Genomic DNA, 27,421 nt, shown 5'->3' with positions numbered 1-27,421 from the left:
TGTGTGTGGCGTGGTGAGAGACCGGAACCGGGGGTGGGAGATGTACAGGTACCGGCTGAGGTTGCGCTGGTGGTGGTCAAACTTGCGATCGGCTCATGTTTACAGATGTGTATATGAAGACTGCAATGGTGGAGGTACCGATACTAATATCGATGTAATCGACCATCCTGCCCGTCAGCTAATGGATCAACCAAGCAGGTTCACACTTGGCTGAGTGCTTCGCGGCGTATCACTCCTGTGCTAATTATCCCTTTCATGAAACCGAGCCAAGCCCAGAGGAGCACAGCTGCGTCCGTACGGACGATTATAACTTACAATCCATGCTACATGTACTGTATGCCGTGTTTCGAACTCCGCACTCCAAGGGTCCTACCCTTCAGCATGGTCCCATCAATGCCAGGGCCCTTCGTCCGGACGGTACTCCTCGAACGGAAGAGTCCACTGTGGGCGCCCTCATCTCTTGTCTGGTTCTAAAGCCATGGTGAACATCCGCTAAGGCGTCTCCAGCTTTACCACCTACGTTCTTGGACAGCTTCTCTGCATCGTACATCTTGGCATCAGACTCGTCGATGTCCGTATCGGGGTTGACGTTTCTCCTCGCCCACAACGTCCTGACGAAGTATTCCTCGTCGTACCTCCAAGGGGACTACGACAAACGATGCGTCTGAGTACGCTTGATTTCCTGCAGCAGTGGCAAACCTGTCATCAAGCGACCGATGCCTCTGCGCAACTTGTCGTCCCTCATCTGGGCGTCTTTGTTAAATGACCGACGGTGGTCCTGCTGCGTGGTCACGAGTTTGAGCCGCCTGAGGGATTTGAGGATGTCCTTGTCCCTCCCTTTGGCACAATTCTGGGCTCGAGTGCCTGCGGAGTCCTCGGGGCCAGCGGCGAGTAACAGGTCGTCGCCCAGCCCGTCAAGGTCGATGCCCCATCGGAAAACGTACCCCATGAGCTTGAGGTGCTCGAGGCTAGCCGGCAACCGTTTGAGAAGATTGGTCGGCCTCCACGTGCGGTCGGCACCATAGTCGCGAGGTCGATCCGGATCTGATCGGTCAATGACACATTCCTGCTCGGCTGTGATGCTGAGCTTCTTCACCTGCTTGAGCTGGGTAAGGTCGAATGCATCCTTGGAATCTACTTCCTCCAGCAGAGAGGCATCGTCAAAATGCATCTTCATTTTGTACAGGCCTGGTTGCGTACGAGCTATCAAGGATTACACGAGATGTGTCACGGATTGTGCTTTGGGCGTGGGCGACGAAGTAATATTGTACTTGAGGCGACAAAAAATCGAGAAATTACAGACCGCGCGGTTTGCTCAAAAGAGCAGACATCGAGCGCTCATCCACCTCGCAGCGACTCAATTTGAGCTTTGTCAAGGAGGCGGAGTATTGCGGGACAGAATCGCCCTGGAACCCTCGTAAGTCCAGGCCATCCCACGCTAGGCGCGTGAGTCTCGGTGCTTGCAGTAAATGCACAAGACGTGGTGCACATTGTCCTTGCAGCGGTAGACCTGCAAAGTTGAGGAAACACTCGCGGAGCAAGGGGAACCTGTGCGTGCCCAATACATGCTGCAGAGTACTCAGCCATGGATAGGGATATTCGCAACGAACATAGCTGGGAACACCTCCCACGGTCAGGCTCTTCCGGTCCGGACAGTGGGAGATAAACTGCAACTTGAATGCAGCTCCGGCCGTGTCGGACATGCTAGATCGGATGTGTAAAGCATTAGATTCTGATCGAGCCTGCGGACATACTGAGACATGTGAGAATAGAGGACTAGCAGATAGAAAGGTGGTCTTGTTGAAGAGATGTCGGTTCCTCAAGCACACGTTTGAGCATGGGTATAGCTTACTTTCAGGTTCTGGACCCATTTGGCTCGACGCTCATCAGAGTCCAGACTCGACTTGATCCTGTTCGGGCCTAAACAAGTCTCCCCGGCTCGAAAGTCCCCGGACAAGTCGATGTGTTTCCAACGGGCAGGTTCCGCCAGCTGCAACGCGTCTCCGCATGTGAGGCGGAATCGTGAAAGTAGCATGTCCTCGGCTTCAACATCGCCGGTGGCAAGATGAACTTCTTTCGCCAGTACCTCCACGACGCGGCGGAGTACTACATTGGGGAGGTCGAAGAGAGTGCGGTGGTGACCAATGATGCCTGGTGCCATGCTCATAAAGTGGGTATAGTGTTGTCAACTGGTTTCAATCCGGGGTTGTGTCCGGTACATAATAGGTGTAGGCGAGGTGCAAAAGTCGAGGCATGGTGACAAGGATCAGGTAGACGGTGAGCATGAGGAACCGGTCTGGCTAGAGTTGCAAGTCTTCTTTGTTTGCTTGGCCCGCAAAGAGAGTCTGTTCATGCTTCTCTTTCCGGCATTGTTTGTTGTTGGCAACTCTTCAGACAATCAGAGCTGGTATCACTCACGCCAACTCGTTTACTCACCAGCAGTTGTGCTATAGCTTTGCACAGGTCGATGTCAGTAATGCACGGACCACGCAAGGAACCGATCGCCATCAGCCACGTCCATGACCATTTCAACTCGCGATCTTGTAGACGCCGGCATTTCCAACTTCCAGAACGCCTTCCTTGACCATTCCAGCCAAAAACTCCTTCAGCTCCTCATTGCTGAACGGAAACCCACCCGGAACGACAATCCCTAGCATCATAGCAATCCTCGCCAGTGGCATCGAACCTTGATTCGTAAGCATGGATACCACGAATTGATGGTACATGGCCATTTTCTGTTTCCGTTCGGCTTCTTCAGCTTCCTTGGCAGCAGCGAGGGCGGCGGCTTCTGCTGCTGCAGCCGTGCTGGCCTGTGTCTCGGTCGAGGAATCGTTGGTCATGTTTGTATCGAACTCCGTGCCGGAGGGGAGGCTTTCGAGGACGATGAAAGTATTTGCGGATATCTCATGGAGAATGCGTTTGGAAACCCAGAATATACAGGCAGACCGAGCGAGAGTGGGAGACATTTCGAGCTCTGTGGCGAGCTGAGAGACGCTCTTGCTGACTGGCTGGTCTTCACCCTGTGCGGCCTTGTCCTGGAACGCGTGGATCACAGCGGCTTGCCAAGGCAGAACCTCTTCTCGCAAGCTGCGATCCTCCAGCTCCAGTTCCACGTCGACTTGGCCGATTGCGTTGAGCCAGGTCAACTTTCGCGACTGCTTCAATGCTCCGAAACCCTTTTCGTAGCTTTCCTGCCGCTCCAGTATCTCAGGCGGCACGGTGAACGACTGCTCCAACATGGACGGCCAGAACAGCCTGGACAGAATCTTGGCATGAAGTTCAATACCTCCGTCTTCTTCATCCATTCGCCCCGATGTGCCTTCTTTTTCCAGATCTCTTCGGATGACATGATCGACTTTTCGCGAGTCCAGAACGTCTCGCAACATGACTTCACACGCTTGCAACGCCGAATCGCCGAATCGAATCTTCAGGTGCTCCAGCACGCTGATTTCTTGGTTGAAATCTGGTTTGTTCTTGAGCAGTCGTTCGGCGAGTGTCGATTGGAGCTCCTTCACGAAGACGTCTTTCGTGTCGAAGAGGGTGATCAGGCTGCCGATCACATCGGTGTTCTTGTTCGATTTCATATAGTCCGGTGCTGCATCAACAGGATCAGGCAACCACTCCATGTTATTCCAGTCAAATTCACTGTCTTCTGTAGTATTGTCGCGCGCATTGTGTCGGTGAAGTTCGAGTGCGAGTTCTGAAAGGACTTCTGGGTCTGAGGATGGTTCCCGACCGTTCTCTTGGGGCGCAGTGTCGGCGAGGAGTCCAGTGACGATGACCTTGACCGTATCGTCTCGTTCTCTGAGGTATCGTCGAACTCTTCTTGCGACGCGATCTAGGAGAACGCCTTTGGGATCCAGAACTCGGAAAGAGCGGGTGATTGCGATGTAGAGCTGCAGGATCTCGATAGTTGAGGCGCCAGGGTGCAGCAGACGTGTCTGAAGGACGTTGGCGAAATCGTGGGTCAGATATCCTCTCGTCGCTGGATTGGTGGTAAACTGTCTCAAGTCTTCGATGGCTGGTGCCGTCGCGTCCCAGTCCACAATGATCTCAAAGAGTTCATCTACCCGTAAGGCACCCAAGCGAGCCACGGCCATATCCTTCCATTTCTTGATCTCGGTCTCCGGCACCCGCTGAGCGTTGAAACTGTCATCTAGACAACCCAGCACCTTGTACGCAATTCTTGAGAACAAATGTTGGATCCAGAATTCGAGATGATGATACAGGCCCTCTTGGTAAATTCCAGCGTATGACCAAGTCACGAACTCGGTCATCAGTTCATTGAGAACAGTGGCCAGCAATTTCATGACGGTTTCAGAACCGACTGCTGATCGCCATTGCGATAGCATCGACCATAACGGAGAAGAATTCTCCCGCGTAATATGTTTAGCATGATCGACCGCTGTTGGCTCGCGGATCCGATACTCTATTCCAGAAGATCCAAAGTGGCTGTGGAAAGGAGCTCCAGCATTGGTCACCATACGAGAATGCCCATAGACAAAAGACTCATTTCCAATGCCAAGGAGAAGTCTGAGTTGGTCTTTCAGGGTTCGCTGGATATCTGGAATTAGTGCGGCGGCTTTGGGGGCGAACCGACGACGGTGTTTAGGTGGTTGAATGCCGGAAGGGAACACGGACGCGAAGACTCCATCCGTGGGAAGGGTGGGAGGAAGAGTTTGCATCTTCGACGTGGCCACTACAGTCTTGTCGCCTCGTAGCAGCCAGTGCAGTTCTGCAGCCCAGGGGCCTAAGAGGGGGGGTACAGAAGGAGAGCAAGAGAGATGGCCGTGTCCTGCTCAGAGATGCTGCGCAGCGCCAAGAGATAAGATAATGCAAAGCCAAGAAATGACGTTGTGTATTTACTTTGCGTCGGACGCGACGCGACTGGGAAGCTTCGATGGAGGCCGGACACCACGGCTGCTTCAAGCACTTCGAAAGAGTTCTGCGACGAAATGTCGGCCTTGTTGAGGTAGGGTTGTTCTGCTGCCATTAAAAGTTGTTAACACTATCTGACCCGAGGCTATCATCATGCACCAGCGAAAGAATTGTGACACGATTTCGAGCCATGCCTAGTCACTACATTCAGATCACAAGCGTATCGGTCGAACAGCACTTACTGGCAGAATCAAGTTCTTCGTGTTGTACGAACGTCATCTTCCTTGGGTTCAGCTGCTTTTGGGTATGTTCTCCAGGGGGGTGGAAAGGTTGCTCATCAACGATAAAGGGGACAGTGAGGTAGGAATTATCGACATCTCCGCGCACTCTCGAAGAACCGAAACATCAGTAAAGCGTCAGACTCAAGCTCGATACGCATGTCACTGGACGACTCGTGGGGCTTCACGGTAGCCCGCAAGGCTAGCATCTGAACAAGATTGATATAACCTGCTTTCCCTGAAAGGTTAGGCATGCTGGCGTACTCCGACACTTCATCGGTTCATGGCCATCACAGAGGCCGCTCCATCGACGTTTTCTATTTATCAGCCTTGGCCCTGTCGTTCCACTCCTCCCAGATGGCCGATCTTCGACGCAAGCCTCAGCGACAGCGCATCGTTCCAAAAGTAACTCTCGCACAATCGAACACTGGCCTGCCAGTTACGTGCGTTTGGCCGGGCCCTCAAGAGCTGGATCCCGAGCAAGGAGGGCTGTCCTGACGGGTCGAATGTCGCGACAAGCGTGGTGCCCACCCAGGTGATGAATGCCTCGTTTCTTTCCGTCACCTCTATGAACAGAGTCCTCATAAACTTGCAATGAATCTGCAGGTAAGCGTTTGTCAGATAGAACATCGCACGCGTGGTATCTGTCGAATAGCAGAAGGCCATCAACGCGATTACGAGCAGTTGTTCGATCAGCGACAGCCCGCTCTTGTGCAGGAACTCTCCACATAGGGTGACGTTGCGGGCGCTCCGTGAGAGCTCGTGGAGATTGTACACGTCGGACTCTCTCAGGTAGGCGTTGATGTCCTGCTCCCAGGCATTGATGTGGGCGATCAGGTTGATTACCTGATGACTCAGCAGGCCAGACAAGGCTACGTTGGTCAATCCAGGGTGGAATTTTGCGATGGTATCGCACAAATCGGGATCAAAGGGATGCTCCGGGTAGGTGAAGGCGCCATCCCTGGGGAAGAAATGGTCGTTGACCAGGCTGACGGAGTGACGGGCAGCGTAAAAGTTCAGCCAGCTGCAAGCATGAAGCGAGATGCAACTGATTAGTCAGGGTCTTAGAGGCAACGTCGGGTCAGGAACAGGCCAGCACTTACGCGATCGACATCGTCTTTAGAAACCCTTCGAAACCTGGCTGTCATCAGAATCCCGCAAAAGGAGCATGGATTGAGGAATAGGGAACATACCCAGTTGGTCGACACCACCTCTCAGCGCGACAACCTGTTTGATGCCGAGCGTGTGCATGTCAACTGCATCATAGTTTCCCGACAAGGCCTACAAGGGGCAAACCGAATCAGTGTGCTGCTCTAGTCCTGCTGGCGTTCCCAGGACTGTGCTCACCTCGAACCCCGACAAGTTGCTCAACGTCACGATGACAGCATCGCTCGATCTTTCCGACTCCCGTGAAAGCCTCTCACGCAATTGCGAAACAGCTGACTGGTAGAGGCGGAAGGATTCTGGAGGGGCGTCCCGGCTCCCGGTGGAGGTGATGTTGGCGCTGAACGACGCCACCGCCGCCAGTGCCGAGAAGACCATGCGGTCGTGCAGTATGAACGGGATGTAACTGCGCAACAGGGCGAGGTCTTGCCCTACGCCCACAAAATGCGGACGCTGGACTGCCGTCGGAGAGTATTGCTTGACATCTGGCATTACACATCAGCTGGGTTCGCCACGAGAAAGATGGCCCCTACAGAACTGAATCGCATGCTGGATGAAGGCGTTTGCTGGAATAGGGTATGGCGAGAATGACACCTCCCGCACACGATGATTGCCAAGCCGTACAACGTCGCTGCTCAACCCCTGCGTGGCGCTGCGGCGATGGCGCGGTCTCGGCTGTTGCTGGCGACGCTCAACGGGATGGTTCTGGCGTTGTGGTTGTGGCTCGTGTTCCTCGTCTTCCTGACTTTGTGCGGGGAAGACTGGACTTATTCTTGGGTTTCTCCTTGGGCCTGGATCTGACGGACGGTCCATGACTCGATGCAGGCGGCATATCTCTTGAGAATTCCTGCTGCGGCTCGAATGGCCAAAGCAACGGTATATGACGGGCAGGCAGTCGGCTCATGGTGCGGGAGACGTGCGCTGCCTATTTACTAACAGAGCCAGTGCGTTCGTTCCCGGGCTACCGGGGTCCATGACTCGTGTTTAAAGCTTGTCACCACTGACTACGGAAAAAGAAGCCCGGCAGCATCCATCGGAGCATGTCGAAAGGGGACAGCCGACAGCGTGGTTCGTTCTGATTGAACCTATGCACAACATGATCACAGCTGGCGACCCCGAAAACCAGATAATCCGCCCAGCAAGACGCAGCATGTTTTCTGGACGAAATAGCAAGGCACAATGGATATTGGTTAGTGCACCTACCTCGATTGGCATTGAGATATACATGTATATCATAAGCCGAAGTCAACGAGCCGGGGCCCGAAAGACTCAGCGTCGTAGATCAACGATCTGTATCGGAAGCATGGTTGACAGATCGTCAACCCACCGACAGACCACAATTCCGGTCACGGTGATTGGACAATCTCGACGTTCCTCTCCAAAAGCAATTTGACGGACATGGCGAAGCCCGGCCTCAACACCCAGCTCGACTTGTTCATGCTCCGCTTACCTCGGTGGCTCCAATTGGACACCGACAACATGGAAGCACCGGCCTATGTGCACGTTTTGGGCAGGACGATGCGATAGATTCTTGCCCGCTTTGGGCTACACGTCAACGTCTATCCACCATCTGCCTTAAATGAACGGGATCTTCGCTTGCCGGCTTTCGAAGGTGTCGGTGTCGACAAACACGCTGGCGATCCCGAGAGTACGACGTGTGAGAGGTGCGGGAAGCCCGATCTCGGCATAGTGGGCGCTGTGCCCCAATAGTTACCGGGTGTAGCAAATGCCCCCCTGTCAAACCCCGTAGCGGTACCACTCCCCGCCCCCTGGAAGCTTTATTTGGCGCCTCAGGCCAGAAGGGTCCAATCAATCTTCTCCTGACCATCAACCTCTTCCGACGTTTTTGTAAGCCCGCATATCACACTGCCGGAAGCAGGTAGCTGCATTTATCGATTCGGGGTCACAGACGACGACACTCGCCTTTTTTCCTGAGCTTTTCGGCGCGGGGGATCAAGCTTCCCACTTATCTGAGACCCCGCCTTGCGGCCTCCTTCTGGCGATACTCGTACAGACTGCCTGCTGCGGGCCGCGGTCATGACTTCCATAGAATACACGTCGCCAGAAGAGTTCGCATCAGGATACAGGACTCTCCAGAGCACGTTTGCGAGCAATAGAACCAAGTCTATCAAATGGCGCAAGGTAGGTGCTGGTGCGAGCGAGCCGCCGTTGGCCATCTCCGTCGATATTATGTACTGCACAGCAGGCTGACGAACATACGTAGTGGCAACTTAAGCAGCTGTGGTGGCTGCTCGAGCAGAATCTCGACAAGATTGTCGATGCGCTCCACACGGAGCTCAATCGTCATGCATTCGAGACTCTCACCATGGAGGTGCGCGGCATCAAGGGTGACATTGTCGACATGCTGGAACACATCGATGAATGGTCCCAAGGCGAAAAGCCGGACGCAGGCTTCCTATTCGGCACACTGGGAAAGGCGTGGCTGAGGAAAGAGCCGCTCGGTGTGACTCTGATCATAGCTGCGTGGAATTTCCCACTCTATACACTGTTGTCACCAATGGTGGCGGCCATCGCTGCTGGTGAGTTTCCGCCTGTCCTCTGCCCTGGGCCTTGCAGCCTAGGCGTCTGATCTCCTGCCGATTACTGGGCGGGATGTCCCAAAAGAGTCTCTGCTCACAAGGGGTAGGTAATTGTATCTTTTTAAAGCCATCCGAACTCGCTCCGGCCACTCAGGCGCTACTGGTCGACCTGGTCCCAAAGTACCTGGATCAATCGGCCATACGCCTGGTGACTGGAGGCCCCGCAGAAGTTGGCCGCATGCTCGAGTTCAAGTTCAACCACATCTTCTACACCGGAGGCGGCAAGGTCGGTCGCATCATTGCAACAGCCGCGGCGAAGCACCTCACGCCTGTCGTCCTCGAGCTGGGCGGTCAAGCTCCTGTCATTGTGACAAAGACTGCGGATATTGAATTGGCCGCCAAGCGCATTGCCCACGCGAAGCTCACCAACAGCGGCCAGGTCTGTCTGAATGGGAACCACATCTTCGCCGACCCAGCCGTCCACGACCGGCTCCTCGAGAGGTTGCAGTTTTGGTTCGACAAGTTCCTCGAGACGGGCAATGAGCAGTTCGCCACGATCATCAATGAGCGTCACTTTGACCGGATTGCGGGGCTGCTCAAGTCCAGTGCCGGCGTGGTGGTCTATGGCGGCGACTTGGACCGTGACCGGAAGTACATCAAGCCCACGATTGTGCGGGACGTCACGACCGACGACTCGCTCATGTCTGAGGAACTCTTCGCTCCGATAGCGCCGGTCATCGTGGCAGATGTGGACCGCGCCATCCGCATCATCAGATCTATGCCTCCTCCGCTAGGCCTGTACATCTTCTCCAAGGAACAGGCAGAGATTGACCACATTCTGGACAATACCACTTCCGGCGGCGTCACCATCAACGACCTAATGGTCCACGCTGGGGTGCCTCACGCGCCGTTTGGGGGTGTCGGCGAAAGTGGCTACGGCAGTTACCATGGGAAGTACGGCTTCGATGCCTTTTCGCATACCAGGACCGTTGTCGCTCCCCCAACGTGGCTCGAGGCGGTCATGAGCTTTCGCTATGCGCCGTTTGACGTGAAAAAGGCAAAGTTTGCCGAAATCAAGAGCAGTCTCGTAGGCAAACCGGGCGAAACAATGGAACAGCAGAAGGTAGGGAAGAAGGTGGCCGTCAGCACGATGCTAAGAAATGCCGTCCTGGCTGTTGCGATTCTTGCGGCCGCTGATAGTGCTACCGGCGGGAAGTTGTTGTTTGTCCACACGATGCGTGATGTTGTTGACAAGGTCTTGCGGCGGAAATGATGAGCACCTGAGGACAGGCATATGAGTGGCAGAAGGGAAATCGCGGTCTTTTTCTACAGCGCACATGAAAACCATCTCATTGCAATCTCCTTCTATACCTAGGAAATATGAAAAGTATCTCACCTCCCTCTGTTGCGTCGTCTGACCCGCCGAGGATTTTCCGCTTCCCAGAATCCATCTCGAATTTTTGTATCTGTATCTTTGCCCTTTGATCCTTGAAGTCGAGGACTCGCCCCTTCCTACAGCGATGTCGCCCCCTCTCCAAAGACATGCAGTATGCCACGATTAAGCGTGACGAGTCTGGCGCATCTACGACAAAATTCCCCAACTTAAAATCTATCCCACTACCTGAACTCGACCGTATCCCGACTCGACTTGGCTACTGCCTGATCTCCTACAGTACAGTACAGCACTGACTTAGTGGTGCATTGCAGTGTGTTAGATCAAGCTCAACCACTCCTCAATCGATTCGAACCGCGTCATATCCACGGGACACAGGACATTCAGATCACCTCACTTCTAGGTCATACTCCCGTCAGCACCCCGTCGATATCTCCCTGAACTGTATTTCGGAGACCACACTGGATCGACATTGAGAACCTAGGAACTGTGCCCCAAGACCGAAGACGAAATACATGATACATAATTACCTCCCCTACACAGCCACAAGCATGGTTCTATATCCCACGCCCTCAACATCCCACGTCCCCTACGACCTCGTCTACGAATCGGCAGAGGACTCCTTCCTGTTTCTCGACACCCTCTCTTCGGCCACTGAGACAAAATGGCTACATTCGCGGTTCCGCGATCCTGTCTTTACCGCCACCAGTCGGGGTGGGACTCCTCTCGTCCTCGAACTCGGTCCCGGTTCGGGGGTTATCGTCGCCTTCCTCACCGCCAACGCGGGCCACATCTTCGGCACCGACGTCCTCAGCCTCAGCGTGGATGTGAATCCCCATGCCGCGCTCGCTACGCGGACGACGGTGGCGAGAGCGGTGGTGGAACGACAGCGACCGCAGGGAGCTCCCGAGCAGAACGCGACTCCGACAAGCCAGAATGCAAATGCAAGTGCCAGTGCGAATCCGTACTTAGGTTCTCTGCTTGGCGATCTCACGGCTCCATTGCGCTCAGGGGAAGTGGATGTCCTGGTATTCAACCCGCCTTATGTGCCTACCGAGTCTGTGCCCTCGTCTGTATCCGTGTCAGGGTCTGCGTCTGCGTCTGCGTCTACGTCTGGACCTCGTTCCACAGCGGCCGCACCGACACCCTCGTTCGAAGAATCTTCAAAACTCCTTGAACTATCGTACGCGGGCGGCCTTGACGGCATGGAAGTCACGAACCGACTGTTGATGCAGATTCCACAAGTCTTGAGTCCGCGTGGGGTCGCGTACGTGCTGTTCTGTCGGGGGAATAGGCCCGACGAGGTGAAGCGCGGGATTGAGGCCTGGGAAGGGGGCGGCGCGGAATCGCCGAGGTGGAAATGGCGGGCCGACACGGTGGGTTGGAGTGGCAAGACGGCTGGGTGGGAGAAGTTGGAGATTGTGAGGATCTGGAGAGAGTGGAAGCAAGAGGGACCATGAAATCTATTGAATTGAATTCGATCTGATGTTTTCTGGGACAGTCTCTGAAATCACAAGGAGGCCAGGCGACGCAGCATTCAGAGGATGGCCCCTTTTGGCTGGAGTCTACGGCGCTGTGGATATCCATACACACCCTGCCGGAGGCGTGATATGTGCGCCCAGAGGTGCTCTAACCTACCAGCCACCTGCATCGGAGCACGCTCCCTCAGTACCCGAGCCCATACCCCCGCACCCTCGAGAAGAAGAACGGCTTGTCATTCCTCAGATGGAACTCGGCCCAATCATTCGTGAGCACGTTGAAGCTCCAGAACCCTTTCCACACCAACTTGTTGTTCTTTGTGGTATATTTCGACCTGGCATTACCCGCGTGCTTGAGCGACAAATGCATCGTATACATGTACCTCGGGCCGGCGCCCTCAGTTTCGATGTGCAAGTCGCCGGGATTCATGGTGGGTTTGGGAGACGACTGGTTCGGTTGGAGCCCAGTGGTTTGGGCGTCTGTTCCTGTCATGGGGCCATCAAGGCTTGGATGACACAGGCGCCAGCGACCGCGAAGGGCGTGTTTCATCACGTCTCGGGCCGAGGGAGGGGGTGCAACAGCGCTGGTGGAAGTGGAAGGAGCGGACTCTCGGAGGAGTGCGGGCGCCGAAGAGGTGAAGTTTAGAGGATGTCCTGCCGCTTCTTTCTTCCCAGCGCGGACAAAATTGAGATTCTCGGGAGTCAAGTGGTGGACCACCTCGACGGGTTCGCTGGTGGTCAGCAAGGAGATGCAGGTACCGTCGCGGAAGAAGCGTAGATAGCGGTAATATGTGACGATATGGACAGGGTTCAGCCAAGTGCTGGCGGTTGCAGAAGCGCCTCCTGGACGGGTATAGTTGACTGTGGAAATGTAGACGCCCGTGAAGCGGATGCGAGGGTGGTTGTGGAAGACGTCTCGCCACACCGTGTCCTTTGGGAAAGAAATCTCCGTGACCAGGCTTGGAGACGGCTGACTATCTTCGTCCAACGTGTCGAATATGATCTGCCGTCCTTGCAGATCGGTGTTGAAGCTGTACTGTTGGCCTGCGAGGCCGAACTCTGGACCTAACGCAACGCGTTTCCAGATACTGTTGTCGGTCATGACATGGTAGGCCAGCTTCTTGCAGACCAGGGACAGGCGGACATAGATGGCCGTGTCCCGTATCGCAACATGCCGAAGTAAATCCAATAAGACCTCCGTGGGCAGCTTTTTGATCCCACACGGGGGAGGACGATCGCCAGGGATAATAGGCACAGCCCCCAATATCGGACAGCTCGCAAAAGAATCGATCAATTGTGCAAGAGGCAGAATATCCCGCTTGGGTTCTTCTAGGGAGTGGTGAGCAGTTGAGGGGACTGTTACAGCGGCGTTGGATGGGTTAGAATTCGCTGGTTTCGACTTCCATGCTGCGGCGAAGTGCTTGTTCTTGTACGTCTGATCGACTTTGGCATCGAGCTTGTAGGCTTTCCGATAGTGAGAGAGACTGTCCCCCAGGTTGCCCTGACTTTCCTTCTCCACGGCACGCTCAAAGTGTTCGAGCGCGCTCTGCGGCTCCTTCTTGGTGGTGGGCGTAAAGTCATCGTCGTCAATGTTACGGATCTTAAGGCCTTCCATGCGTTGCTGGAGTGGGGCGGAATTGCTGGTGCCCGCATGGTCTACATCGCTGTGGTGGTCGGAGTCATCTTGCTTGATGTCCGCCGCTGGGTGGCGAGTGGGTGGTCTGTTGATAGGCCTTTCTGGCCGGTGATCACTTGTCCTTCGCGCCTTCTGTGATGACGATGAACTTCTCTCTGGCTTCTTGGTACGAGCGGTGACTTCTTCCTTCCATTGCTGGCGGAATTTCTCGAGTTCTGACGCAGGTTCGGCCATGGTACCTCGTTCCCGGCGAGCCTCTGGAAGTCTCAAGATGAGCCTTGTTAGCCACAATACGGGACAGCCGTGGGTCACGGTGATTCCCCGGGAGGATTCACGAGACCAGGATACAGTGGAGACTGAATGATGTCTCCAGATTTGCGGAGAGCCGATGAGTTCTCACACACAGTACCTCGTACAATTGCAGAATGACGAGGACGAGGCTTGATGACGGCGGAGGATCCCAGGCCACGTGCCAGGCTTATCTAATAGCCGCGTTATCGCCGAAGCCGTGTCGGCTCTCTTGCCCCTTTTGCTCAAGCCGATAACGGCCGATGCTTCTCGCTCTTCTCTGACGGAAGAATTTGGCGTATCTCCATTTCTCATCAATGCAAGTCAAAGTCTCGATGTCATTATTGCCTCCCCCGAGCTCAACTCTCTATATTTCCTCCACAACAGACATGCAAGTGTTGCTTTGACTGCGCAGCCGTAGTGAAGCTCAGAGTTTGGCCAATACTCAGTCTCGTCCCGCAGTTCGGGCTTGAATGTCCTACTCATTTACTGCCGCACCTGCGCAGTCACTCGACGAGCATCCACTCCCTCAACACGCGCTTGGTCATGATGGCCAGCAACATTTACAAGCCCAGGGACAACAGCATGACAGAGTACAGCTCTCGCAACCGAATCCCGCCAATATGTCCGGCTCCGACAACCTCGAGATAACCACCACCCAGCGGATGATATCCGCCACCTGGGGAAGCGTCCTTACTACACTGCTTGGTATGTCATGACGCGCAAATTAGCATCACCACACCTGTACTGACTTTGCACAGTGACACCGCTCGACGTCGTCCGCGTACGCCTACAGTCTCAGCAAGCGCCTCCACCCACAAATCTCTCCCGGTTTCCCGCATACTCGACGAGCTTCAAACAACTCCCTCCGGACCTCGGTGTAAACTCATGCTGTCGGGAAGTGTTCTTCGTGGGAAACAATGGTCAGTTCTGCCTGGCAGGGAATGGCTCTATTCAAGGATCTTCCACGCTCATTGCGGACTGTGCAGCGGAAGAAACTCAGCAAAAGACTTTCACATCCACCATGGATGCTATGAAGAAGATTGCGAGGAATGAAGGATACCCGACCTTATGGCGTGGACTGTCTCCCACATTGGCGATGGCCATCCCCGGCAACGTCATCTATTTCACCGGCTACGACTGGCTGCGATACAGCCATGCCAGTCCGATTCGGAAGATCGCATCCGACACCTATGCACCTTTGATCGCCGGTTCCGTGGCGAGAGTAGCAGCTGGTATCGCGGTCTCACCTATCGAAATGTTCCGAACCCGTATGCAGGCCACTTCCGGAAACGCAGGTGTCTTCAAGGAGACCTTACTTGGCTTGCATCGCATGGCTCGGACGCAGGGATACTCTTCTCTCTGGCGGGGACTCACACTGACCTTGTGGCGAGATGTTCCTTTCTCAGGGTTCTACTGGTGGGGATATGAAGCCATTCGCAACAAGTTGACAGACGCGAGGGAAGTGGCAAAAGGACGGCATCTCGACGCTGGCCGTTCCTTGACCAGTGCCCGAGTGGCTCAAACCGACCAAGATCCCATGACGACTTTCATCGACAGTTTCATTGCAGGTTCCGGCGCTGGTGCCATCGCCGCACTCATCACCACGCCCTTTGATGTAGGCAAGACCCGTCAGCAGGTCTATCACCATGCTGGGGACGACGCCGCGTCTGTGGTCAGCGCAAGAGAAGCCGCTAAGGCGGGAAAGCAAATTCCTGAGGAGCTGCACATCACCCGGTTCTTGCACCATATCTACACGGAGGAGGGGATTGCTGGACTGTTCAAAGGATGGGCGGCCCGTTGTATGAAAGTCGCGCCCGCCTGCGCCATTATGATTAGCTCGTATGAGTTGGGAAAGAAATGGGCCAAGACGCAGAACGAGAAGAAGGAAGAGGGCAAGGCGCTGGCTTGATCTCCATCCTGCAGCGGGCACGAGTGAGTGACTAAGCGGAAAAGGAGTGATCTGCTGAAGTGTACAACACAGATGACCTGGATTTCGGGCCTTTAATGTCTGCATAGCACGGGCGCTGGTTTGGTGGCACATTGATTTCTTGACCGGAAAGGGTCGGACTTCTAGACTATTTGAAAACAATCCGTCTCATCGAGCTTTTCAAACCCGGCAATTTCCCTGCTTCTCATCTCCCCTGCAGAAATCACACATCCATCTTTTGAGTGTGATCACAATGGAGGGACGGGTTCTGGAGTATAGGCCTGAACTCACTCTCCATGTTCCATCATCCCCACTGAACGTTCTATACTTTCCGCCGCAGTCCAAACGATGATCGACCTCTTGGGAGAAAGCTTCTATCTCCCGACCATTCACGCGCTGACTTGTCGACCTCTCTCCATTCCCCCGCGCTGGGAAGATACCCGGCTCTGGAATCCCTTCGCTCCCAATCACATGGCTGTGTGCTTCCGTCGGAAGGAGAACTCCTGACCGGGCTATCTTCCCCGCATCAACGCCGTACGAGTACCGCCGCATCGCATGCCGATGAGGCATGAGGGAGGGTTGATCAACCACCCCCGATGCCGACATGCCGAATCGACAGGTAGAGACAAATTCTTCGTCGCGCAATTTCCATGTGTCTTTCCTTTTCTATCTTTTGCCGTCCCATCAGTATCCATCGTGGCAAGTACTCAGTCGACGCGTGGCAGTGAGGTGAACGCTATCGACGGCCCGGACGAATTCATATACAGTACGGAGTACCTGAATTGATTACTCCGTAGGTACAAACGGAATCGGCACGTCGAAGGACTTAGCCGAGACATTGCACTACACTCCACATTGCACTACACTCCATCATTCGCCACCGAGAAGTGCGCCTCTTACGACCATCCTGAGCGCACGCACACGTGTGTGAGTGAAAGTATAACTGCTACGCTACGCTACGCTACGCTACGGTCCCCAGGACAACCATGGCACCGGCACTCGACGTGTACGACTCGTCAACCCCCTCCAACGTCGCTGTTGGGGCCCTGGGCACGACGACGTCTGGCAAGAAACTCCGGATCCGGGCATACCCCAAGTTCCAGTCCCTGGAGGAGGAGCGACTGTACAGAAAACAGCACCTCGCCGCGGCGTTCCGAGTCTTCGCGGAGCGAGGCTTCGACGAAGGCGTGGCGGGGCATATCTCGGTGCGGGATCCGATTCTGACGGACCATTTTTGTGAGTCTGGCCGGTTTTCTCCCGCGTCGTGCGTGCGTGCATGCACGACTGGCTGACCGTTGGCGTTGGCGCTCACAGGGCTCAATCCCCTCTCGCAACACTTTTCCCAGATCAGCGTCAGCGACCTGATCCTCGTGAATGAAGACGGCCAGGTCGTCGAGGGCGAGGAGCCCATCAACGCCGCGGCCTTCGCGATTCACTCTGAAATCCACAAGGCCAGGCCCGACGTCGACGCCGCGTGCCATGCGCACAGCGTGTACGGCAAGGCGTTTAGTGCCTTTGGTCGGGAACTCGACATGATGACGCAGGATTCGCTGCGGTTTTGGAAGAGTCATGCCGTGTACGATAACTTTGGGGGCGTGGTTTTGGATCGCGAGGAGGGTAAAAGGATCGCCAAGGCGCTGGGGGACGGGAAGGCCGTCATCTTGCAGAACCATGGGCTGTTGACGGTCGGCAAGACGGTCTGTCTCTCTTTCTGCTCATGTTATGGCTCGCTGTCGAAGTGTTTTGCTAACTCGGTTTTCGTTGTCTAGGTCGACTCTGCTGCCTTCTGGTTCATTTCGCTGGACAAGACTTGCCATGCGCAGTTGCTCGCTGATGCGGCTAGCGCGGGCAGCGGACACAAGATCAAGCTCATCTCGGACGAGGAGGCCAAGTTCTCGTATAGCCAGGTGGGCACGGACGAGAAGGGATGGCTCGCGTTCCAGCCGTACTATGACGAGCAGCTGGCCAAGACGAATGGGAACTTCTTGAAGTGATTACGATGCCGCGTATGAGGTACGTGTGTATAGTTACATGGGAGAAAGCATGAGGGAAGGGAAGCAGTTCTGTAGCGGTAAGTGCATTGCATTGCCGATTAGACTCGACTCGAGTCAGCTGTGCACGGTGTGGGAACATTTTTGAGAGAGTACCTGTTCCGTTCCCGTTCAAGTCAGAATGATTCCTCTTCTATGTCCTGTTTCTTCATATCCGGTAAGATCTGATCTCAACCTCCGTCCAGTCGGGCGGACGTCGTCCTTATGTGTAACGCTTCCGAGACGGTAGTCGAGGACCCCGCCGGCCACTCGCCGGGCCTGAAATACACCTTGTCCAGACAACTTGCTTGATTGTGAATTCCATGCAAGAAGATGACATTTGGTTAGGACAGAAGGCTTGCTCCGCCCCGGACATATGTACTCACGGAGGTATACGGCCTAAGTCCGGACCCGTATACCGTCAATGACCAGTATTGTCCGAGTATGTAGCGTGCTGGGATGGTTGCTTGTAGGAAAGGTATGACTGGGGGTTGCCCGACCTGCCGAGGCTCCACCTAGGACAGTCTGTGCATATAACCGTGATAGAAGGCTTTCGTGATCTATACTGAGTGCTCGGGTCGACTTGTTCTTGCATCTGCTTCAGCTGAAGACATACTCGACAAAGCTGAAGGCACGGAATCTTGGCTTTGCCGTGCGAAATAAGACATTCGGGGAACGTGTCGACGAAATGACAACCCTGAAACGTGTTTTCGACAGATCGACGACGGGTACGTCGGTCATGGAGATGTTCTCTTCAGCCGTCCAGGGGAAGTCTCTACTTATCACTGGCATCAACTTAAGCTCGCTATCCCAGTAGAATATCCTTCGAAGCATTTTGTCCTCGAGAGGGGTTTGTTAGCTCGCAATCGGGTAATGACACTGATCCGATGGGAGAACTGGCAAGGCAGCCTAGGCGGCGAGATGGTCAAGATTCTAAGCAAAGGTGCTCGTCCTCGCCAGCCGCACGCCCTCTAAGATGTCGGAAATCATCGAGGTACGCAGGCCCAAGTCGCCCAGCGCGACCTATATTCCCGTTTCGCTGGATTTGGATCCTCAAAAGTCGGTCCGCGAGGCGGCGGCAGCGATTCTGTCCAATTCTCAGATCCAGCAAATCGATCTCGTGTTCAAGAATGCTGCCGTTACTTCGATACCGGAGCGCCAACTAAGCCCTGAAGGCATCGAAATGCAATTTGCAACCAACCATATTGGCCACTTCCTCTTCACCAATCTGATCATGCCCAAGATCCTTGCAGCCGCCAAGTCAAACCCCAAGGGAACCACGCGAATCATCAATCTCTCGTCCCGTGGAACCGTCTACAGTCCCGTTCGCTTTCAGACATCGACTTTGACAAGATAAACGAGAGCTTACCGCAAGCCGAGCAACCTTTGTATGCGGCCCTAGCCCAAACTGGCCGGACTGTCGACCCGAAGGATAGGTATAATGCTCCAATTCCATATGCACAATCCAAGACTGCTAACGTCCTGTTCTCACTGGCACTTACCTCGAAGCTCTATGCAAAGTACGGTATCCTCAGCTTCCAATTGCATCCAGGTGCTATCTTGACGGAGCTTAGTCGCCATCTTGACCGGGAAGTGCTCGCCTCGCCGGCTGAGAAATTCAAGAGCCTTATTGTAGACCTCTATCAGGGGTGCGCCACATCGTTGAGAGCTGGATTGGATGTCAGCCTGGGTCCAGCAAATGACGACTGATGGGCATGGGATCTATCTCGCCGACGCAGAGATCGCAAAGGCTTTTGCCTGGGCGCGTGATCCGAAGCTGGCGGAGCGGCTGTGCGAGCTCAGTGATACTCTGGTCGGCCAGAGGTTTGATCCATGGATCTGTCAAAGTCGATCCGAACTGAATTGAAAGCCAGAAAATAATGATCAGCGGATCGTGAATCCGTCGGAACCTCGCCTCGCTCGTACAGTCGTTGTGCCATTTGGTGTGGATATGACGTCACCTAGCGTTCGGCGCTCACCATCGCATCATCAGGTCCGTCAAGTGAGATGACGACCTTCCTGCGCACAAGTCTGCAGTAGAAGAGAGCTGACCAGCCGTAGAATTGAAGACGTCTTTTGCTCATTGATTTCTAAGGTTCGGATTCGCACTCAAAGCCTCCCTCGAGACACAGGGCAAGCATTGTCTTACTCAAATTGTACTTCGTACCATACCAGCACAATTTCGATAGCTTCCTGAACAAGAGCATCATCCTCATAACGCCTACTGAGCCCGCAGCTTCAGAAACTCCATCATGGCGCCCTCATCACTACTACGTCTCCCTCGCAGTCTCCCTTTAGTCGCTCGACCTCTCTATCCTGCGAGGACGCCTTTCCGGTCCCTCTCTTCGGCACCCCGACGCTTTGCTCAGCACCAAGACCCGGAAGAAAACCCCAACCATCAGCGAGCGGCACAACTCGACCGAGAGAAGATCGACAGAGACCCGAACGAGTACTCCAAGTCTGGCACTGATGAATCATCGGCTGGCAATGAAGAAGCTGCCTTTGACCCCAACATCACAGATCCTCAGGAGGCGAAGGAGAAGGCTGGTGAAGACAATCAGGTGAATCCACTGGATGCAAGTCCTGCAAACCCGGAGATCAGTCAGGGCACCTCAGAGGAAGAGGGTGGTGCGAAGCCGAAGCGGTCGGAGAAAAGCACCAGCAGCTAAAGAGCATGGAGCGGCGAAAGCACCGCGCAGGACAGACGCAAGCGTCTAACCAGAGTAGGCGGCCGACCATTCGTGGGAAGGAGCAAAGAGGCCGCGTGAATCTGTATATAAGAATGAGCGTGTTCTGAAAGGCAAATGTCAATGGCATTTACAGGACAAGGGTATCTAACAACATCCACGCAAAGAGCCTGAATCTAACACCGTTTGCTTGTCCAAAATCCCATCACGATTATCAAAAGTCACAGCGCTTGCCAAATCTTCCTGTTCTGATTATGTCGTCCATCCCTTCGCACCAAGCTGGACAATGTCCTTCTGCTTCAACACCCACACTTTATCCTTAACCTCGCCCTTCTCGACCTTGATTGCGGCAGAGACAGCCGCCTTCGCAATGACATCCGCGTCCTGGGCCCATGAATCCTTGAGCCCACCGTGAATCTTACCAATCGCTGAGGCAAGACTCTGTGCAATGCCTTCAGCAAACCGAGATTCTTCGCGGTGACCGATGATCAACCCGGGCTGAACAATAATCGTGTGCTCAAAGCCAATTTCCTTGATGTGTTCCTCGATCTCGCCTTTCATCTTGACGTAGCCGAACATGGAGTGCGCGTTTGCGCCGCTTGCGGAGATCAAGACGTACGTCTTTGTCCCAGCGGCCTTGGCAGCTTTGGCGAGTTCAATGTTCAGGTCGTGCTCTATCTTGTACTGATTCTCGAAGCCGCCTGCAGCAGCGCGAGTGGTTGCTAGGCCGGAGAACATGACAGATGGTGCAGGCGAGGTTGATGACAGGTGGCTCGCCCACTTGGTGGTGTCTTTCTCGATAAACTCATTGACGGGAAGGCTGGAACCTTTGGCTGCTGCAGCAGAACGTCGCGCGATGATCTCGATGCTCGAGAATGGGGACGACGGGCCGGTCGTCAAGGTTGATAGAATGAAGGACCCCACCAGGCCAGTGCTGCCTAGGACGAGCGCTTTCGACATAGTGCTCCTCGGTGGGTTTTGGTTTTAGGTAATGGTGCCTGAAGCTTGCGACTCTTTAGCAGTGGCTCTTGCACGTCCTTATGCTCTCAGTATCCGGGCTTTCGGCTTAGGCTGTGGCGGAATTCGGCCTCCTTGGAGTAGTTGCTGAAGGGAGACAAACAGGCACTTATTTCTGACAGACAGCCGGACTGGAAGTTCTCGCGAATAGTTTGTAGCCAGAACTCGCTATCTACCTTGCTTAATGCTCGTTCTTGCAGCACTCTGTACGGAGTACCTCGTACTCGTACCTAGGTATGTAGCCACAGGGCGGAGCAACAATGACCAAGCAACGCCCGGACCGAGGATCAAGCTAAGCTGAACATGGGATAGTTGCACGAGAAATGCACATCTGAGCCTTGCTCAGCCTGGCCACCCCGCATTGGTCACCGTTGCATGGGGCCTGCGTTTCGATCTGCTAGCGTGAATTGCGTGATTGAAGTCGCCGCCGCCAAAATTTTTCTGAAAGGCATCATTTCTACTGCCGATAACGCGATTCACAAACCGATTGGCAGTCGGTCGGCAGTCGGCTTTGGATGTCCATATGGTGTGCGTTCCGATTCAAAAGGTAGGCAATTTCTTGCATTGCTTGTTGATGTTGCTCTGTATCTGTTCTCTATCACAAACATGCGTCTCGAACAGCCCTCTTCTGGTGGGCCAGCCCCCGAGGCAAACACCAAGGTGGCTCCCAGTGCAACAAGGAACCTCCCCTTCGGTCAATCCCCTCCCCTGTCCTCCATCGGAGGCCCTACCTACGTGACTGCCCAGACGCTCGTCCAGCAGGTCGTGTATTCTTTGTCCGACAAGGTCTTCTCCTACTCTCCAGAAACATTTGATCTCGACGCTGCTGCGAAATCATGGGCGAAGACGCAGGAGGCGAACGTCAACGGCTACACGACGGACATCCAGTCGATGCAGATTCGCAATGGAGCCGGGTCAATAGCCATGGGATACATGTTCTCCAAGGACTTTGATCTGAAGAAGCGACATATCCCCCAGGGTCTGCTGGCGCCGTCTTCGGCGCTCCCCTTCTTGAGACCCGTGCTCGACCAACTTTCTCTGCTTTACTCGGTCAGCAATCCCTTTGTCGCTCACGTGGCAGCACTCGACTACGAAGGCGACAAGAATGGTGGTCTTGTGACAGATTACGTCTCTGCACTTGCAGCTGCAGAGGACCTGGGTCTTGCCTTGGTTGCTAGCCAGTCTGCGTACGAAGTGCAGCATATGTCGCTTCTTGCCACCCTCCTGGCGCAGGATGTCCCCTCGCTGCACATATACGACGGCTTGAGAGTCGGCAGAGACACTACCCGTGTCATTGACATTCTCGACAAGTCCGGCCTAGGTGCAGCATACAACTCGATCCTAAAATCTATCTCTGACGAAGATCGGAAGCACCTGAGCACCGAAGGAAAGGCTTTAAAGACGTTGCGTGCTCTCAATGATGAGCTGGGTACCGACTACAAGCCTTTTGAGTATCACGGCCATGAGCAACCAGAGGTCGTCCTGGTGACTTTCGGTTCGGTCGAGTCCTCACTTGCTGGCCAAGCAGCGACCGCGTTGGCACAATCCGGTAGCAGGGTTGGAGCCATCAATGTCCGACTGTATCGACCTTTCGCCGAAGAGGCTTTCTTGAAGCTCATCCCCAAAGGTGTGAGGGTGGTTGGTGTCCTCGGTCAGGTCCCTGACGCGCGAGCTGTCCAAGAAGCCGGTTTCCACTCCCAACTGTACGAAGATGTGCTTGTTGCTGCGTCGTACGGGCTTGCGATCCATGAGACGCCTGAGGTACGGGAGTTGAAATATGCTCGCGCCGAGACCTGGACGCCGTCCTCCATTTCTTCCACCTTCCAGATGCTGTTGGGTAAGACTGCCGACGACCAAGGTATTACCACTTTCTTGGACAACTCCGTCCAACGGTATTCCTTCTGGAACATTGACGACGCGCCGTCCGCATCGGTGGCCACGTACTTGGCAGAGGCACTGGCCACCGAATCCGCGCAGAACGTAACTGTCAATACGACGTACGATAATCTCATGCAAGGAGGCGTTCACAGGGTGGATATTCGCAAGTCGACCAAGTCCCTTGACGCCGCATATCCTATTACCTACGCCAACACCGCCGTGGTCGTTGACGTCAAGCTTCTGGAGAAGGTCGATATCCTGAAATCCGTGCAACAGTCCGGCAACATCATTCTCCTCCTCCCTGGCGTCAAGGACGAGGATGTCGAAAAGAAACTCCCCACAGCGTTCAAAAAGGGTATCGCCGAGAAAGGGATCAGCTTGTTCCTGGTTGACCCATCTAGGACGGCCCTCTCCTCCGACATCGCCGACCTCGAATCCCTAATTGTTCAGGCCGCCTTCCTCCGCGTTGGTCTCCGCAGCTCCGAGGAAACAGGTCTGCAGAAACTTGCCTCGGTCAACAGCGACCTGGAGACCCTCGAGCAAGTGGCCGCAGATCTGGAGAAAACGCTCCGTCAAATCGAGGTTCCCAAAGAATGGTCAGAGTGGGCAGCCGAGCAGCCCTTGTCCGCCTTGCCCACGAACATCTCCTCCAACAGCTTCGCCAACTTCGACAAGTCCGAAGTCGAAGAACCACCCTCGGTCTTGCGCAGCTGGCAAAAGGCCGCAAAGGGTCTCCTGTTTAAAGAAGCATACAACAGCTCCTCGCAATTGCGACCGGACCTCTCCACAAAGACTTACACCGTGCATGTCAAGGAAAACCGGCGCCTCACCCCGCTGACCTACGACCGCAACATCTTCCACATCGAATTCGACCTCGGCGACTCGGGCTTGAAGTACGACATTGGCGAGGCGCTAGGCATCCACGCAGAGAACAACCACGACCACGTCATGGACTTTATCAGATGGTACGGCCTGAACGAGGACGACGTGGTGGAGGTCCAATCGCGCGACAACCCAGACATTTTCGAGAACCGCACGATCTACCAATCGCTCATGCAGAACGTGGACATCTTCGGCCGCCCGGGCAAGAAATTCTACGAGGATCTCGCGGCGTTCGCGGACGACGAGACAGAAAGGAAAAACCTTCTGACGTTGGCCGGACCCGAGGGGTTCAAGGAATTCCAACGCCGCGCCGAAGTCGACACCGTCACCTATGCGGACGTCCTGCTGGAATTTCCCTCGGCGCACCCTAACTTCCACGACATCGTGCGCATCGTCGCGCCCATGAAGCGGCGCGAGTATTCCATTGCGTCGTGCCAGGCCGTCACGCCCACCTCCGTGGCGCTCATGGTCGTGGTGGTCAACTGGACGGACCCCAAGGGCCGCGACCGGTTCGGCCAGGCCACAAAGTACCTGAGCGACCTGCGCGTCGGCGCGTCCGTGACCGTCAGCGTGAAACCCTCGGTCATGAAGCTGCCGCCCCTCTCCACCCAGCCGATCATCATGGCCGGACTGGGTACCGGGTTGGCACCCTTCCGCGCCTTCGTGCAGCATCGCGCCTTGGAGAAGGCGCAGGGCAAGGAGATTGGGTCCGTGCTCCTGTACATGGGCTCGCGGCACCAGCGCGAGGAGTACTGCTACGGCGAGGAGTGGGAGGCCTACCAGGCCGCTGGGGTGATCACGCTGCTCGGCCGCGCCTTCTCCCGCGACCAGCCGCAGAAGATCTACATCCAGGACCGCATGCGGCAGACGCTCGACAGCATCGTCAAGGCGTACATCCAGGAGGACGGGGCGTTTTACCTGTGTGGACCCACGTGGCCCGTGCCGGACGTGACGAACGTGCTCGAGGAGGCGATCGCCCGGGATGCGAAGGCCAAGGGCGTCACCAAGAAGGTCGACACCGCCAGAGAGATCATGAAGCTGAAGGACGAGGGCCGCTATGTTCTGGAGGTGTACTGAGCTCCATTGAGCGAAGGAAGACCTCGGATGTATAAAACGGGAAAAGTAATGGGCTTGCATGGTTGAAGATATTGCGCGATTCTTTGGGTTTCGATGACCATGCATGATAGAATAGACGCGCCTGAACAGTCTAACATTTCTACCCCTTTAGAGACTCAAGTCGTCTGGCAGACAAGTGGTTTCGTCTTGGGCTCGTCCCTCTGCCTGTCGTCCCGCTGTATCCGCATGATCACGTTATCGCGGCAGGTAATCATGCCAGAAAAAGTAAAACTCGTCGTGTCTGCAATGTCGGTCTCCATGTCACGACCGGGAAGAGGTCGAGACGGGCACACAGGCTATACAGGACGCACCAAGGTCTCAGGTGGCCACTCTAATGTTGCAATCGGGCTCCTTTGTCATGGTCTAACACACCTATCCTCGCCAGGAGTACGCCACTACTCAATCGAGCGGATCGACTTTGCGGCTTCGTTCATCACGACAGGCTTCTCGGCTCTCCTTCTCTTCCTACCCTTATATGTGCTCTACTACATGTTGTCCAGCCAGCCAGTGTTGACGCTTGGACTGGTTGATTGTTCACGTGTTTGTTCGCTGGCACCGTTGCTCGTGTCACGAACGCAAGGAGAGCAGAAGTCTTTGGCTCGCGCGCCGCATATGCGGCAGTCCTCGTAGTGTTTTTCAGCGGCGATCTCGCCAATGGGAGCACTGTCGGCCCTAATGATTGAGGGCAGAGTTCCGATCCCAAGCGGGTTGCTCTCGCTTTCAATGAAAGTGGCGCGAGTGGTGAGGAAGGGTCTTCTTACGTAGGAGATGAAATCTCAGAGAATACCAAGTGTTAGCCTCCGTACCACATCCGTTGTCTATGGAGATGAGAATGAATCCTTATGCTTCTAGATCTAATGCAGGAGCTTCGTCTCGTGCAGATGTGAAGAGAGTGTAATGCACCACACATACTCTAGTGAATATACCCTAACGAATATATTCGCCGCCAGTTCCGCCGACACCATATCTCCGAAACTCTCTCTTGCAACCCGCGGCAGGGGGCCATTGTTGGGATAGACTGTAGCCATCTAAAGAGATACCGACAGGCTACGACCCATACAGGAAAAGAGCGACTGCTGGATCAAGGCATCCCGGCTAGATGCAAGCCTGCATGTCAGGAATAGCTGCACACACTGAGATTGTCGAGGAGCAAGACGGTAAGTTCCGGGGACACAGTTGAAGTTGCTATCCCGAATGTGACACTGATGAGGTTTCTGAAAGTGTCTGGCAACTGGAAGAAGACCATAGAGGTGGCTAAAAGGTTTGTGGGCGAGAATGAGACGGTATACGCCGGAACGACATTGTTATCCTTGCCGACACCCGTCACGGTCACAGTACATCCCGATGGCACGGCTGGCGCCTGCGGAATTCCGTTCATGAGGACACATGCGAGCCAACCGGAGTAGATGTCAAAATACTTGGAGGGAGAGGCGGTAATGTTGCCGAAGGGCTGGAGAGTGAGCTGGCCAGCCTGGATGAGATCGTTCACGATGGTGCTAGAGGCCACATTTGGTGACGACTTTGGGGTGACTCCATTGACGGTGCCCAGCAGCAAGCTTTCTGACTGGACGCTACTATTAGCCAGACTGAAACAATTGACAAGGGCAACGGGGAACCCACCGAGGTGCCAAATCCGCTGTATGTGTGTCCATGATACATGCCGACTGGTGTGAGCTGAGGAACTAGAACGATGCCAGCCTCATCAAACTAAGTGAGGGCAAAGTGTCAGTAGGTGAATCTTCCAAATCTTGAGATCCGTGTGACAAGTGGAAGAGATCGCTCACCGTGTCCGTGGTGTTGGCGCAGGACTGGCCACTCTCTGAAGATCCGGTTGGGGAAGGGAGGCAGTTGACCAGGCAAGCCAATTTCAGAAGTGGCAGCAGCAAGACTGCAATGCAGCCTGAGAAATGCATGGCGGTAGGTTTGATCTTCGATGAGGTTCGGCTGGCAGGTCAAGCTGAAGAAGTATAGAAGCTGGGTTGTTTAAGTCGTGCTTCGATTTGAACGTAGAGGAGAAGGAGGAAAGCAGCAGACCTGAGATGGGAATCAGGTGAATATAAAAGCAGTCGGGAAGCTCGCAAACGTCATTCTTGCCTCGAAAGAAGCCAGGAAAGGGCGAAGAGATGGCACCGTCCTGGAAAGAGCAGGAGCGACACACGTCCAACCCAGCATCCTTGTTTTATGATTAAGGACAATGAGTAGTCGCAATCCCAGATATTGCATCGA

The 27,421-nt window shown here is 54.7% G+C and overlaps 13 protein-coding genes across 13 annotated transcripts; 7 read left to right on the top strand and 6 right to left on the bottom strand.

Moving 5' to 3' along the window:
- Positions 1–646: 646 nt before the first annotated feature.
- Positions 647–1,177, bottom strand: A1O7_00416 (uncharacterized protein; the record flags this gene model as incomplete). Its single annotated transcript, XM_007754457.1, has 1 exon — positions 647–1,177. One exon carries the CDS (start codon positions 1,175–1,177, stop codon positions 647–649), a length of 531 nt encoding a protein of 176 aa, XP_007752647.1.
- Positions 1,178–2,528: 1,351 nt separating this feature from the next.
- On the bottom strand, positions 2,529–4,685 carry A1O7_00415 (uncharacterized protein; the record flags this gene model as incomplete). The annotated part of the gene is made up of 1 exon (XM_007754456.1): positions 2,529–4,685. The coding sequence occupies one exon, from the start codon at positions 4,683–4,685 to the stop codon at positions 2,529–2,531; it is 2,157 nt and encodes a 718-aa protein (XP_007752646.1).
- A 795-nt stretch (positions 4,686–5,480) lies between these two features.
- A1O7_00414 (uncharacterized protein) lies at positions 5,481–6,812 on the bottom strand (the record flags this gene model as incomplete). The annotated part of the gene is made up of 4 exons (XM_007754455.1): positions 5,481–6,180; positions 6,260–6,293; positions 6,350–6,437; positions 6,504–6,812. The coding sequence occupies 4 exons, from the start codon at positions 6,810–6,812 to the stop codon at positions 5,481–5,483; spliced, it is 1,131 nt and encodes a 376-aa protein (XP_007752645.1).
- Positions 6,813–8,357: 1,545 nt separating this feature from the next.
- A1O7_00413 (aldehyde dehydrogenase (NAD+)) lies at positions 8,358–10,133 on the top strand (the record flags this gene model as incomplete). Its single annotated transcript, XM_007754454.1, has 3 exons — positions 8,358–8,462; positions 8,545–8,860; positions 8,968–10,133. 3 exons carry the CDS (start codon positions 8,358–8,360, stop codon positions 10,131–10,133), a joined length of 1,587 nt encoding a protein of 528 aa, XP_007752644.1.
- Positions 10,134–10,804: 671 nt separating this feature from the next.
- Positions 10,805–11,713, top strand: A1O7_00412 (uncharacterized protein; the record flags this gene model as incomplete). The annotated part of the gene is made up of 1 exon (XM_007754453.1): positions 10,805–11,713. One exon carries the CDS (start codon positions 10,805–10,807, stop codon positions 11,711–11,713), a length of 909 nt encoding a protein of 302 aa, XP_007752643.1.
- A 205-nt stretch (positions 11,714–11,918) lies between these two features.
- Positions 11,919–13,601, bottom strand: A1O7_00411 (uncharacterized protein; the record flags this gene model as incomplete). Its single annotated transcript, XM_007754452.1, has 1 exon — positions 11,919–13,601. The coding sequence occupies one exon, from the start codon at positions 13,599–13,601 to the stop codon at positions 11,919–11,921; it is 1,683 nt and encodes a 560-aa protein (XP_007752642.1).
- A 677-nt stretch (positions 13,602–14,278) lies between these two features.
- A1O7_00410 (uncharacterized protein) lies at positions 14,279–15,567 on the top strand (the record flags this gene model as incomplete). The annotated part of the gene is made up of 2 exons (XM_007754451.1): positions 14,279–14,363; positions 14,417–15,567. The coding sequence occupies 2 exons, from the start codon at positions 14,279–14,281 to the stop codon at positions 15,565–15,567; spliced, it is 1,236 nt and encodes a 411-aa protein (XP_007752641.1).
- Positions 15,568–16,571: 1,004 nt separating this feature from the next.
- A1O7_00409 (L-fuculose-phosphate aldolase) lies at positions 16,572–17,579 on the top strand (the record flags this gene model as incomplete). Its single annotated transcript, XM_007754450.1, has 3 exons — positions 16,572–16,821; positions 16,900–17,282; positions 17,355–17,579. The coding sequence occupies 3 exons, from the start codon at positions 16,572–16,574 to the stop codon at positions 17,577–17,579; spliced, it is 858 nt and encodes a 285-aa protein (XP_007752640.1).
- Positions 17,580–18,591: 1,012 nt separating this feature from the next.
- A1O7_00408 (uncharacterized protein) lies at positions 18,592–18,972 on the top strand (the record flags this gene model as incomplete). Its single annotated transcript, XM_007754449.1, has 1 exon — positions 18,592–18,972. One exon carries the CDS (start codon positions 18,592–18,594, stop codon positions 18,970–18,972), a length of 381 nt encoding a protein of 126 aa, XP_007752639.1.
- Positions 18,973–19,867: 895 nt separating this feature from the next.
- A1O7_00407 (uncharacterized protein) lies at positions 19,868–20,284 on the top strand (the record flags this gene model as incomplete). Its single annotated transcript, XM_007754448.1, has 1 exon — positions 19,868–20,284. The coding sequence occupies one exon, from the start codon at positions 19,868–19,870 to the stop codon at positions 20,282–20,284; it is 417 nt and encodes a 138-aa protein (XP_007752638.1).
- A 270-nt stretch (positions 20,285–20,554) lies between these two features.
- A1O7_00406 (uncharacterized protein) lies at positions 20,555–21,262 on the bottom strand (the record flags this gene model as incomplete). The annotated part of the gene is made up of 1 exon (XM_007754447.1): positions 20,555–21,262. The coding sequence occupies one exon, from the start codon at positions 21,260–21,262 to the stop codon at positions 20,555–20,557; it is 708 nt and encodes a 235-aa protein (XP_007752637.1).
- Positions 21,263–21,925: 663 nt separating this feature from the next.
- Positions 21,926–25,156, top strand: A1O7_00405 (sulfite reductase (NADPH) flavoprotein alpha-component; the record flags this gene model as incomplete). The annotated part of the gene is made up of 1 exon (XM_007754446.1): positions 21,926–25,156. One exon carries the CDS (start codon positions 21,926–21,928, stop codon positions 25,154–25,156), a length of 3,231 nt encoding a protein of 1,076 aa, XP_007752636.1.
- Positions 25,157–26,309: 1,153 nt separating this feature from the next.
- A1O7_00404 (uncharacterized protein) lies at positions 26,310–27,108 on the bottom strand (the record flags this gene model as incomplete). Its single annotated transcript, XM_007754445.1, has 3 exons — positions 26,310–26,759; positions 26,816–26,902; positions 26,980–27,108. The coding sequence occupies 3 exons, from the start codon at positions 27,106–27,108 to the stop codon at positions 26,310–26,312; spliced, it is 666 nt and encodes a 221-aa protein (XP_007752635.1).
- Positions 27,109–27,421: the final 313 nt, after the last annotated feature.

The sequence above is a fragment of the Cladophialophora yegresii genome (assembly GCF_000585515.1).
Source record: "Cladophialophora yegresii CBS 114405 chromosome Unknown aczIN-supercont1.1, whole genome shotgun sequence".
Lineage (NCBI taxonomy): Eukaryota > Fungi > Ascomycota > Eurotiomycetes > Chaetothyriales > Herpotrichiellaceae > Cladophialophora > Cladophialophora yegresii.
Note: the sequence above shows the minus strand (reverse complement) of the source record. Positions and strands in the feature narration are given on the sequence as shown.